The sequence below is a fragment of the Oryzias latipes genome, chromosome 16 (genome assembly GCF_002234675.1).
Source record: "Oryzias latipes chromosome 16, ASM223467v1".
Classification (NCBI taxonomy): Eukaryota; Metazoa; Chordata; class Actinopteri; order Beloniformes; family Adrianichthyidae; genus Oryzias; species Oryzias latipes.
The window spans coordinates 18,171,156-18,184,146 of record NC_019874.2 but is presented as its reverse complement, the minus strand read 5'-3'; the positions used below and the strand labels follow the sequence as shown (position 1 = coordinate 18,184,146).

At 36.9% G+C, this 12,991-nt stretch overlaps 2 protein-coding genes across 2 annotated transcripts; both read left to right on the top strand.

Moving 5' to 3' along the window:
- Positions 1 to 17: 17 nt before the first annotated feature.
- Positions 18 to 7,469, top strand: LOC101173653. Its single transcript, XM_004078136.3, has 10 exons — positions 18 to 251; positions 1,479 to 2,081; positions 2,235 to 2,358; positions 3,656 to 3,828; positions 3,909 to 4,069; positions 4,165 to 4,309; positions 5,752 to 5,808; positions 6,268 to 6,321; positions 6,545 to 6,653; positions 6,782 to 7,469. Exons 1-10 carry the CDS (start codon positions 170 to 172, stop codon positions 7,038 to 7,040), a joined length of 1,767 nt encoding a protein of 588 aa, XP_004078184.1. The 5' UTR covers positions 18 to 169; the 3' UTR covers positions 7,041 to 7,469.
- A 1,488-nt stretch (positions 7,470 to 8,957) lies between these two features.
- riiad1 (regulatory subunit of type II PKA R-subunit (RIIa) domain containing 1) lies at positions 8,958 to 11,927 on the top strand. Its single transcript, XM_004077889.4, has 4 exons — positions 8,958 to 9,131; positions 9,216 to 9,292; positions 9,957 to 10,003; positions 11,281 to 11,927. The coding sequence occupies exons 1-4, from the start codon at positions 9,051 to 9,053 to the stop codon at positions 11,343 to 11,345; spliced, it is 270 nt and encodes an 89-aa protein (XP_004077937.1). The 5' UTR covers positions 8,958 to 9,050; the 3' UTR covers positions 11,346 to 11,927.
- Positions 11,928 to 12,991: the final 1,064 nt, after the last annotated feature.

The window sequence follows — 12,991 nt, the reverse complement described above, 5'->3', positions numbered from 1 at the left end:
ATTTCACAATAACGGGTCTTCCGACACAAACTGCTGCAACCTGGAGTGCTTTGGCTTTAACTGTTCAGTCCACTGTGGCAGAAGATCAGCTGCTCATCTGACCCAAGCAGTGGAAGAGATCTGAGGCGGTTTGAGGGATGCGTTACAGAAAGGAAGACCTGCCGCAATAATGAGGACTTTTCTCCTTCTGCTCTGGTTCATCCGCATCTTCCCCATTTGGAGCTTTTTTGAAGGAGCCTGTCCCAGAAAAGGTGAGTACATTTATTTAAAACTGTTGTTATCCCACCGGCAAAATGTTTGCCTCGAGAACCGCTTAACTATTATGAAGTTCTGTTTGTGCCAAAAAATATGTTTTTGCATCCACTGTCTATATCTGTTGCTTAGTAGTACAGAGACATGGACCAATGTTCTATAAACTTGTTTAGTAGACATAGACAGTGGACGCAAACACATATTTTTGGCACAAATGGAACCCTGTAGACTATTATTTATTCTATTGATAATTAAACCTAAAAAAGATAAGTTTTTGTAAATTAACTAAATATTAATTTCATAGCCTGGAATTTTTTTTATATTTGCTTTTTTTATTTATTTATTTTTAATTTTAACACAAATAATTTAATAAAAACTTTTTTCAAGTACTGTAAAAAAAAATCATTTTGATAATTATTAACCTAATTGTTAAGGGTGCAGGGTAAAATTATGTGGTCAAAAAATGTTAGTTTGGTAAAAAAAAAAAAAAAAAATGTTGAAAATGTTGGTTTTTAACAGGTCAGCCCCAACTTTCACTTCAATGTGCTGAAGGAAAAAAAATGGTCAGAGCAATAATTTGAAGTTGTATCATGAGGGGTCATTGAGAAAAACGACTAAAACTCTGTTTTTGAGTTCATTTTTCTCCTTTCAAGCTGAAATTGAAAAGGTTTCCCAGTGATGATGGCGAACATCACTGCAGGAAACGATTTTAGATTTTTTTTTACAGTAGAATGAATTTCCTCAACTGTAGTATTCAAAGTACTATACTAACAATAAATGCAATTTTCCTCTGGGTTTCCATTAGTTTTTTCCAATTATTTATTTCTTTATTTTCTTCCTTTGAATATCTCAGAGATGTAAATTTTTATTTATCCTGTATTTCAGCCCCTCGTTTCACCCAGTGAGAAGGCAGTAAACAAAGAAAAAAGCATTAAAAGCAACCAGATATAAGACCTATAATTAGGTTTGTTGCTCTGAACTAAATAGAGACAGTTAATTAGCAAAGAGGAGAAACTGAGATGGTAAAAGAGGAAGTTTTGAATAGGTTGGTAGTTTTGGTTATGCAACATCACATCCTCTCTGATCTGTGCCAAGCCAGCCGTGTCCAGAAAGAAGTACAGTAACAAATACTTTACAGTGAACATGAACGGATTGCACTCATCGTAATGAATAAAGTCAGAATGTTTGCTGGTTTGGCTCATTCTAATGTTTGTTTTTGTGTGAAGACCCTCCCCCTGGTGTCCTGGTTTTATCTCCGGGAAGTAGGCTGGTTGTGACCTGCGGTGGCCTTGTGAGGGTGAACGGAGCAAAGGTCCTCCTGGCCAGAAAAGGCCCACACACCACCAACAGAAGAACTTCAACTGCTAAAGTCCCAACTGTGACACACAACAGCACGGTCTCAACAACGGGGCAAAAGCCGTCCATCCAGAGTACAGCAAACGCGGAACGCCAACACAAAACTTCTGCAGAAGGAGAAAGTCCAAACCTAAAGAACACAAGAAATAAAACTTCTCCTGACATGGTCCAGCCAACCACGAGCACCAGAACAGCAGACGATGTAACAGACTGGGAGAGTGAGAAGATGCACACTGAGGCTGGTTTTGAGGAAGGGGAGGAAGGCAGCAGGGTGACCAGAGCGATTTGGTGGAGGCCTCAGTGGAAATGGAACAAGCAGCTGGTGGGTGCAGGAGACAGAGACTGGGGGGACATCCAGCTGATGAGGGGTGGAGAAACTCTGTGTCTGGCCTCAGTGAGACCGTCAGACAGCGGGAGATACACGTGTCATCGTGGAGCCAGAGAAACGTTTGCTGTTAAAGTCGTTGTTGCAGGTCAGTTACACAACATGATAAACCAAAGCCTTTTTTGTTCCAAATAACACAAAAGAAGAAGAATCAATAAACTATTAACTATAGTCCAAACTCAGCAAACCTATGGACTGTCTGCGTGAATTAAAATAACTTTGCTCTCTTCTGGTCTCCTAGATCCTCCAGAGAGGCCCAGTCTGTCTTGCTACAAAAAGGCTCCAAGAAGTAAAATCCGCTGTGAGTGGAAGCCTCTAAATCCTCTTGTTAAGCAGCCCAGCTGTTTTCTCTCTCTGAGTAAAAGGTAAGAATGCAGAAAACTTTCCTTTGGTGTAATTCAGATGTGGAAGCTATCCTGGAACATCCACTTTATGAGTTATTCTTCTTACAATTTCTCTGACTAAAATATTGGTTCACATAACTGACAGAAAATCCTGTCTTAAATGCTGGATTTTTAACAATAGAAAAAAAGGCAAAGAAAGTTTTTAAAGAGTAATTTAACGGTGGAGGTAAAGTTTATTTAGGTAAAGTGGCTACAAGAAGGGAATCGTAACCCTTAATGCTATCCGAGGCACTTTAACATTGGGAGTGGGGTCATCTAGACCCCACAAGACAGTGCGCTAAACCTTTTATCCTCAATGATTCTTCACTGGTGTCCATGGATTACATGAAATCCTCTTCACCTTTATCCACCTTTGTCATGGTAGGGAGAACACGACAATGTAAGGACCGGGTCATCTGGACCCCATAGGATAGCACAAGGGTTAATCAGCACGAGAGTCAATGTAGATAATTTAAAAGGTGAAATCTTATCTTATAAATAAGACATAAAAGAATCCTCTATATATAAATGAGATCCATATTGGAAAACTGGCATTGAAATTCAACACCAAAATGATTCAGTGTTTAGGCTTCATGCAGAAAACTTTATGAAAGAAAATAGAATTTTTTCACTGACTTCTTTTTTTGTTTTTGATGTATTTTTAAAAGAACTAAAATCATCAAATTTGTAATAATAATTAACAATCAAAGTCAAAGCATCTGGTTTATTATCAGTTCACAGTTAAACACCACTGTCTGTGCACATTTGGCAAAATGCACTTTTGGGAAGAAACTTTAAAGTCATGAATCTAAATTTTAAACAGACTAAAGTACTATATTATTTATTTTTGTTTATTTTATGGCAGCAAATCTCTGAAACAAACAGTCAAGATACTAATTTGCCTTATGTCCAGACAGAGGAACTGAATGTACAGAGAAAGAGCGCAAACCAGACGCCTGTAATGTTTAATTCTTCAGAATTCTGGAACAATTAAAGTCTGCAGTTCACTTTGTAGTTCATATTCTGTACAATGAGATGTATATTGCACATAAGGGACATTTTTTGGTCGCCAAAATAAAAAGAAAAGCAGATATCACCATCAGCGTTTAAAAAGTGTAACTTTCAACATTTTATGTCCTCCTTGTTTTTTTGGTTCTAACATTTCAAACTGCTGAAGGTGAAGGACTGCTGTGTCAGCGATCTCAACTCAGGACTTTGAAACATCTTAAAAATAATAAAATGATCAAAGTTTTTTTCTGTTTTTTTCCCTCTTCATCAGTTCTGAAAAAGCGTTCCAGCAAATTCCATGTTCATCTTCGTCCTCCCGCTGCTGGTGTGCTCTGGACTACAATGAAGACGAGCAGGGAACTCTTCATTTGGCTTTCCTGTGTGCAACCAGCATTGTGGGCAATGCGACCAGCGAGGTGCTGCACTTCAAACCTATGGACATTGGTAAATGGAGTGTCCCATTCAAACTGGCTGTGAAAACTTCGTTCTGGTTTCAACTGAAACTTTGCACACTTTCTTTGCAGTAAAGCCTGATCCACCTTCAAACATCTTAGCGCACCAACAGGAAGGGCACACCAGGAGAATAGAAGTCACATGGAACCGCCCAACGACATGGCAGCAAGACAACTACTATGGCATCATCTATGAGCTTAAGTACAGACCTTCCATGTCCTTAATTGAGCAGGTTTGTTATCCTCTGAACAACTGAGTTCCTCACAGGTTTTTTGTTTTCTATCAGAAAAATCCTTTTCAGTGGAGGGTTTTTGTTTCTGTGTGTAGGTAAATCTGATTAACGGCCAGCAATCGTACAGCATCCATGATGCTCTACCTGGTGTTGAATATGTGATTCAGCTGAGATCCAAAGAAGAGTATGAAGGTTATTGGAGTGAGTGGAGTTCACCTGTTTATGCCAGGAGCTGGAATGGTAACTACACAAACACACACACTTGTCAAAAATTATTTTGTTTATCTGTGCTCTCTCACCATGATGGTAACGGGAGCCTATATATCAAATACATTTCTGGGATAAAAAAATCTTAGACAGGTGAAAGTATTAAACTTCCAACATCCTAAATTGTGGATTTCTGGTTCTTTACGAATTCATTTTAATGAAGTAATATTTGTGCCACACAATTATAAAATCCATTTTTTTTTCAAATTAGTCAAGAACATTAAAAAAAATGATTGAGAGAAAGCAAGTTTCAAGAGAACACGTCTGAAAACAGCTGAGTGAAGTATTATTCTTTCAAGTTTATAAAGCTCACAAGTAGAAAAATTTATTTTTCAACCCAAATAGAAGATTTTGAAAGCACTGGGGGAATTTTGGAAGCAAACAATAAAAATGTTTATATGCAACTTACGAAATTATGTTTTTAAAATCAAGTTTTATTTTTGTTTTTGTAAAGTTTAATCCTTCATAATTGAAATTGAAAGGGAAAAAAACCCTGAAGAACATGTTTCAATATAATTGGGGGAAAAAATCTGGCATGATGGGGTTAATTTCTGTGACTTTTGGTCTCATTGAGGTGGCACAGATATTACTTCATAGCATGAGTCATCATGCAGATCATGTTCCAAAAACAGACAGATTTAGGGTTGAGTTTCTGTACCTTTTGGGACGTTATAGCAACAGCGTTTCACACGAAGGGCTTGAGTTGGTGTTCAGTGAATATATTTCACGAGTCACAGAAAACCAAAAGTAGATTAATTTGGGTGAGAAGGCAGAAAGGGGTTCTGCATGGAGGATATTTGGCAGTTGGCATAAACCAAGTGTCCCAGAGGAAGCTGGGACAAGTTTCAGATAAACGTTCATCTGGATTTGTCGTAGCTTTTGTTCATGTCAAAGCCTGACCAACAGTGGTGTCATTGTTCTGTCTGTGAAAGAACAAGCATAATTTACCTCAAGGCCAAAAGAAATGAGGGGCGCCTTAATCCACTGGAAATAATTTAAGAAAGAAAAAAACAATATATGAAATCATTAAGCAATAATCATAATTTCATGTTTGAAATATATTAAAATCCCAAGTTTCTGTTGTTCCACTCAACACATTTTTTTTTTAATTTTAGCAGTGATCCTGCAACAACTTTAAAGCAAAGTCAACTTTTATAAAACTAACAGGAAACTGCAGAAAATTTAAGAATTAAAACCTCATTAGGAACTGCAAAAATGGTGTGAAATTTTACCCAATTGTTTGGCTAAATCCATTTGTGCAATGTTTAATCCCTCTCTGAGCTGTAATTGTGATGAGTAACCTCGAGTGAGTCAGCCAGAAGAAAGACTGTAGTTTGACTGTAAAATCTTCTAACCTGAAAACGTGTCAGGTTTGTTTAAATTCAAATGAACAATCGCTTCATTTTCTGTTTCAGAAACCAAAACAGAGGACTCAGCATTCTCTTTGGATTCTCCTGACAAAGTCAATCAAGGTGAGCCCAAAGAGCGGATTTAAAATTTCTTTCGTGCAGGAATTTGAATTGCAAACTGCTTAAAAAAGTTTTTTTGTTCATGTTAATTATGGATTCAAATAGGCAGGTTTTATAAAAAAAGAAAAAATGAATTTACACACAAACATTGAAAAGATCTCAGGGTTTAGGAAATAGGAGATGGTGATGCATTCAATGTTAGTTTTCCTTTTTCAAACCAAAACCATGACTCTATGGTCAAACTGAAAGATGTTTTAGGCCTTCAAAAGCCTAATCCAGATTTCACAGATTTAGTCACTTTATATGTTTGTCATGAAAATTTATTTTGTATCCTTTTTTTTGGCATTATTTTACAAATAATATTAAAATGTTGTAACTACCTCCTTAGAAACAAACATGATTGTCTTATGAAGACCTTGATGTGTCCCACGCAGACATTTCAAATCTTTGTTTATGTTGCAGAGGCTGACCATGATGGATCAGGCTCTGGATGGGACACAGACAACTACATGGAAAGTGAGTCGACTGAACAACAAAAAAACAGTTAAAAATTGTTTTGGAAATGTTTTAGCGGTTGGAAAGAAACCTTCTTCCTCACTGTGTTTTAAACAGGAAAGCATGTCTTCATCGTAACAGACTTAAGAGCCAAACAATCCACAGGAGACATGTTTTCCCTCCTCACGAACACAGAAGTAAACGCAACAATGATCTTCTCTGTCTTCCTCATTTTGTGTCACAGGCTCTACAGAAGATGCCTGTGTGCACTTGTGCATTTGGTTTCATCACCTCATTTGGGTTTCTAGCCTTTGTGCCGTCTTATCAGCTTTTTTAATCCTCTACATTTTCAGGTAAAAGTCAGAAACTTCCTTTTTTTACTCATAAAATAAAATGAAAACAGCAAAACACAGTTTGAATACTGACCTAATAGTTACAGCTAATAATTTTTTCTAATAGTTTTCTCTTTTTTGATTTTCAGACACAAGGTCAGAATAATGTCGAAGCTTCACAGCAAGAGAGTCTTCACTAACAGTGGTGGCTTTAGGCCGTCTCTGCCCTCCGATTCGCCACCTCCAGAGGGGAAGGCCGTGGTGACCTTTTCACCTCAACTTCTCAACAAACAACCGCCAAGAGATCCTCAAGAGGAGGAAAATGAGGAAGAAGGAACATTGACAGACAAAATAGAAGCGATGCACTTCAACAACAACACCTATTTCTTTTTGCAGAAACAGCCGTGAACTTTTTTTTTGTAACCTTTATTTAACCAGGAAAGTCCCATTGAGATTAAAAACCTCTTTTCCAAGGGAGTCCTGACCAAGAGGCAGCACATTTACAAAAAAATACATAAAAACAAACAATATTAAAACCACTTACATGCAGAACTGTTTGGACTTTTTGGGAGGTTGGTCCCATTTGGGGAAATGAAGAAGAGCTCCAAAAAAAGTCCAGCAACAAATTGTGTATACTGCATATTCATATTTCCAACTCTAACTGTGTATTTCTACTTTGTTCATAAATGTACATTTAAATGAGTTTATATTATTGTGTTGACTTAAAAGCTATTTTTTCTACATTATCCTTTGCTTAACGTAAAAAAGCACTATTACATGAAAGTTCATTTGCCCTCATGCACTATTACAATGCCATTAAAGGGGACAAAATATACATTGACGGTGTCTGTTCGGTTTCTGTGTGGAAGGTTTTTAAAAGATTTGTTGAGACTTTTACAAAGTGGAAGGTTTAGGGGGTAAAGAGGATCAGGAATGAGTTAATCAGAGGGACAGCAGATGTTTTAGAGATCAATTCAGAGAAGCAGATAGAGATGGTTCTGATTATGTTAGGGAAAAGATTCTGAGGTTGGAGCTACAAGGAAAGAGGCTTGGAGGCAAACCAATGAGGAGGTTCATGGATGGGGGGAAGGAGGACATCAAGGTGGTTGGTGTGAGTGAGAAGCATGCAGAGGAATTTGTTAGATAGAGACTGATGGTACTTTGGGCCAGCCCCAGAAAAAGGACCGAATATCTTATTGAAATTTTTGAGGTTGCCCTTTACTTTCACTTTGTGGACAGTGTTTTCTTATGTTGTTTTCACAGCAACCGTTTGAGCTTTTAATAATGGTCATGCTAGGCTAAAAAGAGAAAAAGAAACACATCATTTTAACATTTTTAAATTGTTCATGGTAAATGCCAATTATCAAAATCCAAAACGTTTATTTATGAAGATATTAACCAAATTTTACCAGTGCAACAAAAATGGCTAGCAATACTGAAGCTATCCAGCCGTACAGTTTTGAGCCACATATCAGTTCAGATGAGGAAAACTAAGACGGATCTATTTGTCTGCAATTGGAATGGAGCCAAGCTGGGAGCTTGTGGCCCGCCAAATGTAGAACCTACGTCTCAGCTACAGGCTTTTCCCAACAGCATTTGCTCCCAATTCACAGGGATTTAAAAGAATTAATATTCAGAAATGCAGTTTTAAGATTAAATTTATTTATAAACGTCCTCCATCATCAGAAAAATGCATGTTAAAAAACACCTAAACCACAATTATCATCAGTGGGGTTTTTGACAGTCACTAATACAGCAAGTCGTCCTGGTGGTGATTCCCCTCTTTATGTTGTCTTGCCCATTCATCTCCGAACATCTAAAAACCCTCACTTTGACCTTTTCAATCAGTTTCTCATCAAAGAAACAAAAGTTTGGGTCTGCCAGGGGGTTGGAGCAGACAGATGTTAAAATTTTAATATCACATTATATCGGTAAACCACTGGCTGTATTCACAGCCTTACCTGCAGAAACACAAACATTTCTTGCATAAAAAAATGTCTACCAGCATGAGCATACTTAAACATGACTATGTCTATAAACCATATAATTGTACACTTGATATAGATATCACGATGTTCCAACCCACACCATCCTAAAATAAAAAAGTACACACAAAAATGTCAATTTGACATTAAATGTTTAAATATTTTAACTGGTTTGATTAATTTTATACTGACTGTAGTTACATTTAAATTGAAATACCCATTTAAGGCAGTGTAGATGTCATGAAGCAGTTTGTGATGATGTGTGTGTCCAAAATGTGCTTCAAAAGAGTTTGTTAGATTGCTCTCTGCTGCCACCCCGTGGTCAATGTTGGTAATTGCACCCGTTTCCACAGCAACCGTCTAAAACACTGGGAGCAGATTTCCAGGTTTTCGCAGTGAGTCCTGTTTTCAGACAAACGTTTAAAGCGCCATTATGGCAGAAACGGGCGTTGAGACGAAGCTGGACACGAGTGTACTTAATGCGGAGCAACAAGAAAAACTTCGACAGTTCAAGGTAGCAAGACCAGCTAACCGTGCTAAGCAATCAGTAACCTGACCCTAAAACAGCTGTTTTTCTTTTTGAACCTTTTGATTCCAGATCAAGACAAGAATCGACAACGAGAAATATATAAGAGCGCATCCTGAAGTAGAAGTTTTGATTGGAGACTTTTTAAGGTCTGCTCTGTATTTATTTGGATTTGTTTCACTAGAGGTCATGTTACAATTTTACTATTGCAAAACTTTTTTTAAAAAAAAGTTACAGGTATTATTAAATGCCCAAATTGAAGCATAATGACATATTTTTCTCACAAGACAGAGCTTTTAAAAACCAAAAAAGTTGTTTTCTAAGAAAATATTGTTAAATAGTCTTACTTAACAAAGGTGAAGTAATGGAAATCTGCATTAAAGTTGTGTGGACATACCAGTGAAATATGTATTTGTTTAAATATAAAAGCATAAATACAATCAATAAGTATGCAAAGTACATTTAAACCATATTAATTGGCAGGTATAGCTGCCACTAAGCAATTTAATATATGGAATTTCCTGTGAAACATTTTTTTGAAAATGTTAATTATATTCCAAATACAATATGTAATTTGGGCTTTTTTTAATTGAATTTTTCTGCATCTTAATTTTACTTTTTGAACCAAACAGAAAACAGATCATATTTAGAAATGTGGTGGAAGATTAAATGCAAACATCACTAGCCTCATAAGCTTAGAATGAGAGCATGAGTTAGGTCAATACTTTGTCATTTTACATCAAAACATCGGTCAATTCCTTAAATCATCTCTCATGAAGGAACAAACTCCATTACTTGTTCCTCTTCTTACAGGGAAATTCTCCTTAAAAGACCAGCCGACATTCGAGAGTTTGCTGGGGGTAAGTCGTGCACACGCTCACATGCAGATGTACATGCACACACACACACACACAAACACACATACACACATGCACGCGTGTTTTTGTTTTCTCTTCAGTTTAACCTCTTTTAGGTGAAAATTCATCCTCAAATTCGAGCTTTTTGAGCACCTTACATTAAATTTAGCAGATGTTTTTATATAGAGTGACGTTTAGGTGAGTCACACACTATGCCTAAACTAAGTCTCTCATAACATTTTCTACAGGATGAGTGGTAAAATATTTCAAGAAAGAACACTTTAAGTCTAGATGCCATGACTCAACTTCAAGACGTGATGTTAAAATGGTGAAGATTAATATAGAATTAAAACTTTTAAGATTTGGTTCTCTTTCACACAAATAGCACTACTTTATACACTAGTTTTTCAAAATCTTTTTAACCAATGCTGCTTACAATATGTCTGATATTTTGTGTGTTTTTTGTTGTTGTTTTTGAGAAATGTGTCCTTTCAAAACTATAACATGAAAGGAGAACTTTGAAAAGTTGATGAATGAGGGAAAGGTTGGAGGGCACGGAGAGGAAGAGAAGCTATTGTGAAGCAGGAAGTAGCAGAAATCAGTTGGGAAGTGAAGATAGGTGGAAGTCACTGCTATAGTGTGGTCTCGTGCCAAAGAAAAATACCACATGGTATATTAATTTGGAGTGAAGGTCAGAAGGAGCTGCGTTGTGTCTTTGTAGATCTGGAGAAAGTCTATGACAGAATACAGAGGGAGGAGCTGTGGTTTGTTTAAGGAAGTATGGATTTGCAGAGAAGTACATTGGAGTTGTACAAAACATGTGAGAGCTGAAAGACAGTAGTGTGATGTGTTCAGGATGGAGGTGGGACTGCTGTGGTGATGGATAGACTGACAGATGAGTTTAGACAGGAATCTCAATGTCTGTAGTGAGCGCAGGGAGCGGGTGGAGGAACATCTAGAAAGGTGGAGGTTTGCTCTGAAAATTTGGAGCTACAGAACAAGGAAAGAAGCCTAGAGGAAGACCAAAGAGGATGTTTATAAATGCTGTGAAAGAGAACGTGGGGGTTTTTGGTCACAGCGGGAAGAGGATGGTGCTAGGTGGAGGCAGAGGATTTGTTGTGGTAACCTTTGAAGGGTGGAGCCAAAAGTCAAGGAAAAAGTCATCTCTAAACTGTAAAAAATAGTTATATATGTTAATACTGCTGAACTATGAAGACATAAGAAATAACCTAATATCCCTGAGCAGTAAGACTTGAAAATAATGCAATTTTTTTTTTCAGATTACTTCTCAAGGTTAAACCCCTCAGGTGACTCCAGAGAAGAAGGAAACAGTGATGCAGAGTAAAACAGCCTCTAAATATTTCCCTCTGAACGACGCCATCATCTATTACACTATGTCTGTGCCATTTTTTAATCTTACTATAATCTCAAAACTGCAAATACTGTTTATAAGGATTATTATTAAAAACATGGATTAATTCTATTTATGTTGGACTTTCCTTTTATAAAACAGCAAATGCTCATTCTGTTGTGCGGCACTTCCTGAAATTTGTAATGTAGTTTTACCAAAAAGTGTTTCTGTACAAGTAATAAAATACACTTCAGGTTACAACTTACGTATAATCATTAGATTTAGAGGTTGCCAAAAATAAAATAAATATTTGTTCTCCAAATTGTGCTATAAATGCAATTTCTGTATGATTTAAGTCATTTCAGTCATTTCTATGATCACAATTGCTATATTTTGGGTACTTCCTGTTCATTTACAGCATAGGTTGATCATATGTAATGAATTTCATGAATGTATATCACTTATTTAGAGTTTGGATCTGACATAAAGCAGCACTGATTAGGTAATGCAGGTAGAGGACACAAGCTCACATTTGTTCTTTTGTGGTTGCTAATAAAGTTTAATAGGTGTCTATCCTTTTATGCTTTGTTTTTACTGGTTTCAAAACTTTGCGAAGCCCCAAAAGTTTCTTAAAATTGGACTTTTAATCAAAACATGAGGAGGACTTTTACACCAAAGTCATGGAGGTGAAAGTTTTGCGCAAAGGTGCAGTAAGAATGAACAATTGTGTAAACATTATGCATCACGGACCGGCACCTTGGCTCCAGCCTTCAGCCGTCTTTGGAACATTTGTTGTGCACTAAGTTTGGGAGGTGGGTCTGGTCCAAATGGTGCTTATGTCAGAAGAAAAAAACAATGCCATGCACCTGCTTTGATTAAGTCAACAGGAGGTAAACGCCCATCCAGATTACATCAGATAAGAGATCACTGCAGAGGAGGAACACACACATCCTCTGCACTCTTTCACTTGTATGCATCCTGCTTTTCCTTCAACCTTTTTCCAGAAAACACAAGTAAGAAGACACTAATTCTGTAAGTACCCTATGCAAAAATGAATTCAAATTCAACTGAAAATTGGACTGAAGTCATGATTTGCATGAGCTTTGTGGTTCTTTTTTTGTGGAATAATAGGAGGATAAAGCAAATGATCAACAAATAATTTTGTGTTGTTTTATCTGGACTGTGTGTCGTGCAGATATTTGTCATCTGTGTTGTTTTCCAGAAATCTCTGGGCATATTTAGATGAGAAGACAGATTACTGCAAAACAAGCGAGCTGAATGTAGGCCAAATACCAATATTCAATACAGACCAACGAAAGGATTTCAAAAGATTTACTGAAACTGTGACTCAAATACAGAGAAGTGACAGTTTGAAAACATGGATGTGCTGTTTTTCACCGCATGTTATCCTCAAAAGTACATAAATTCTCCCAAAGGGTCACTAACAAAGAGAGTTACCAAGGAAGTATGACCACAAAACCTCAGAGGAGGATGAAGTCTGCTGGCGCTCACATGGAAACAAGTCCCATAACAACTTAACAACTAAATCACAACAATATTTGGAAGAGGATACGTGAAATTAGTTAGAAAAATGTGAACAAATTATAGGATTCAAGAAAATAAATGTATTGTCATTTACA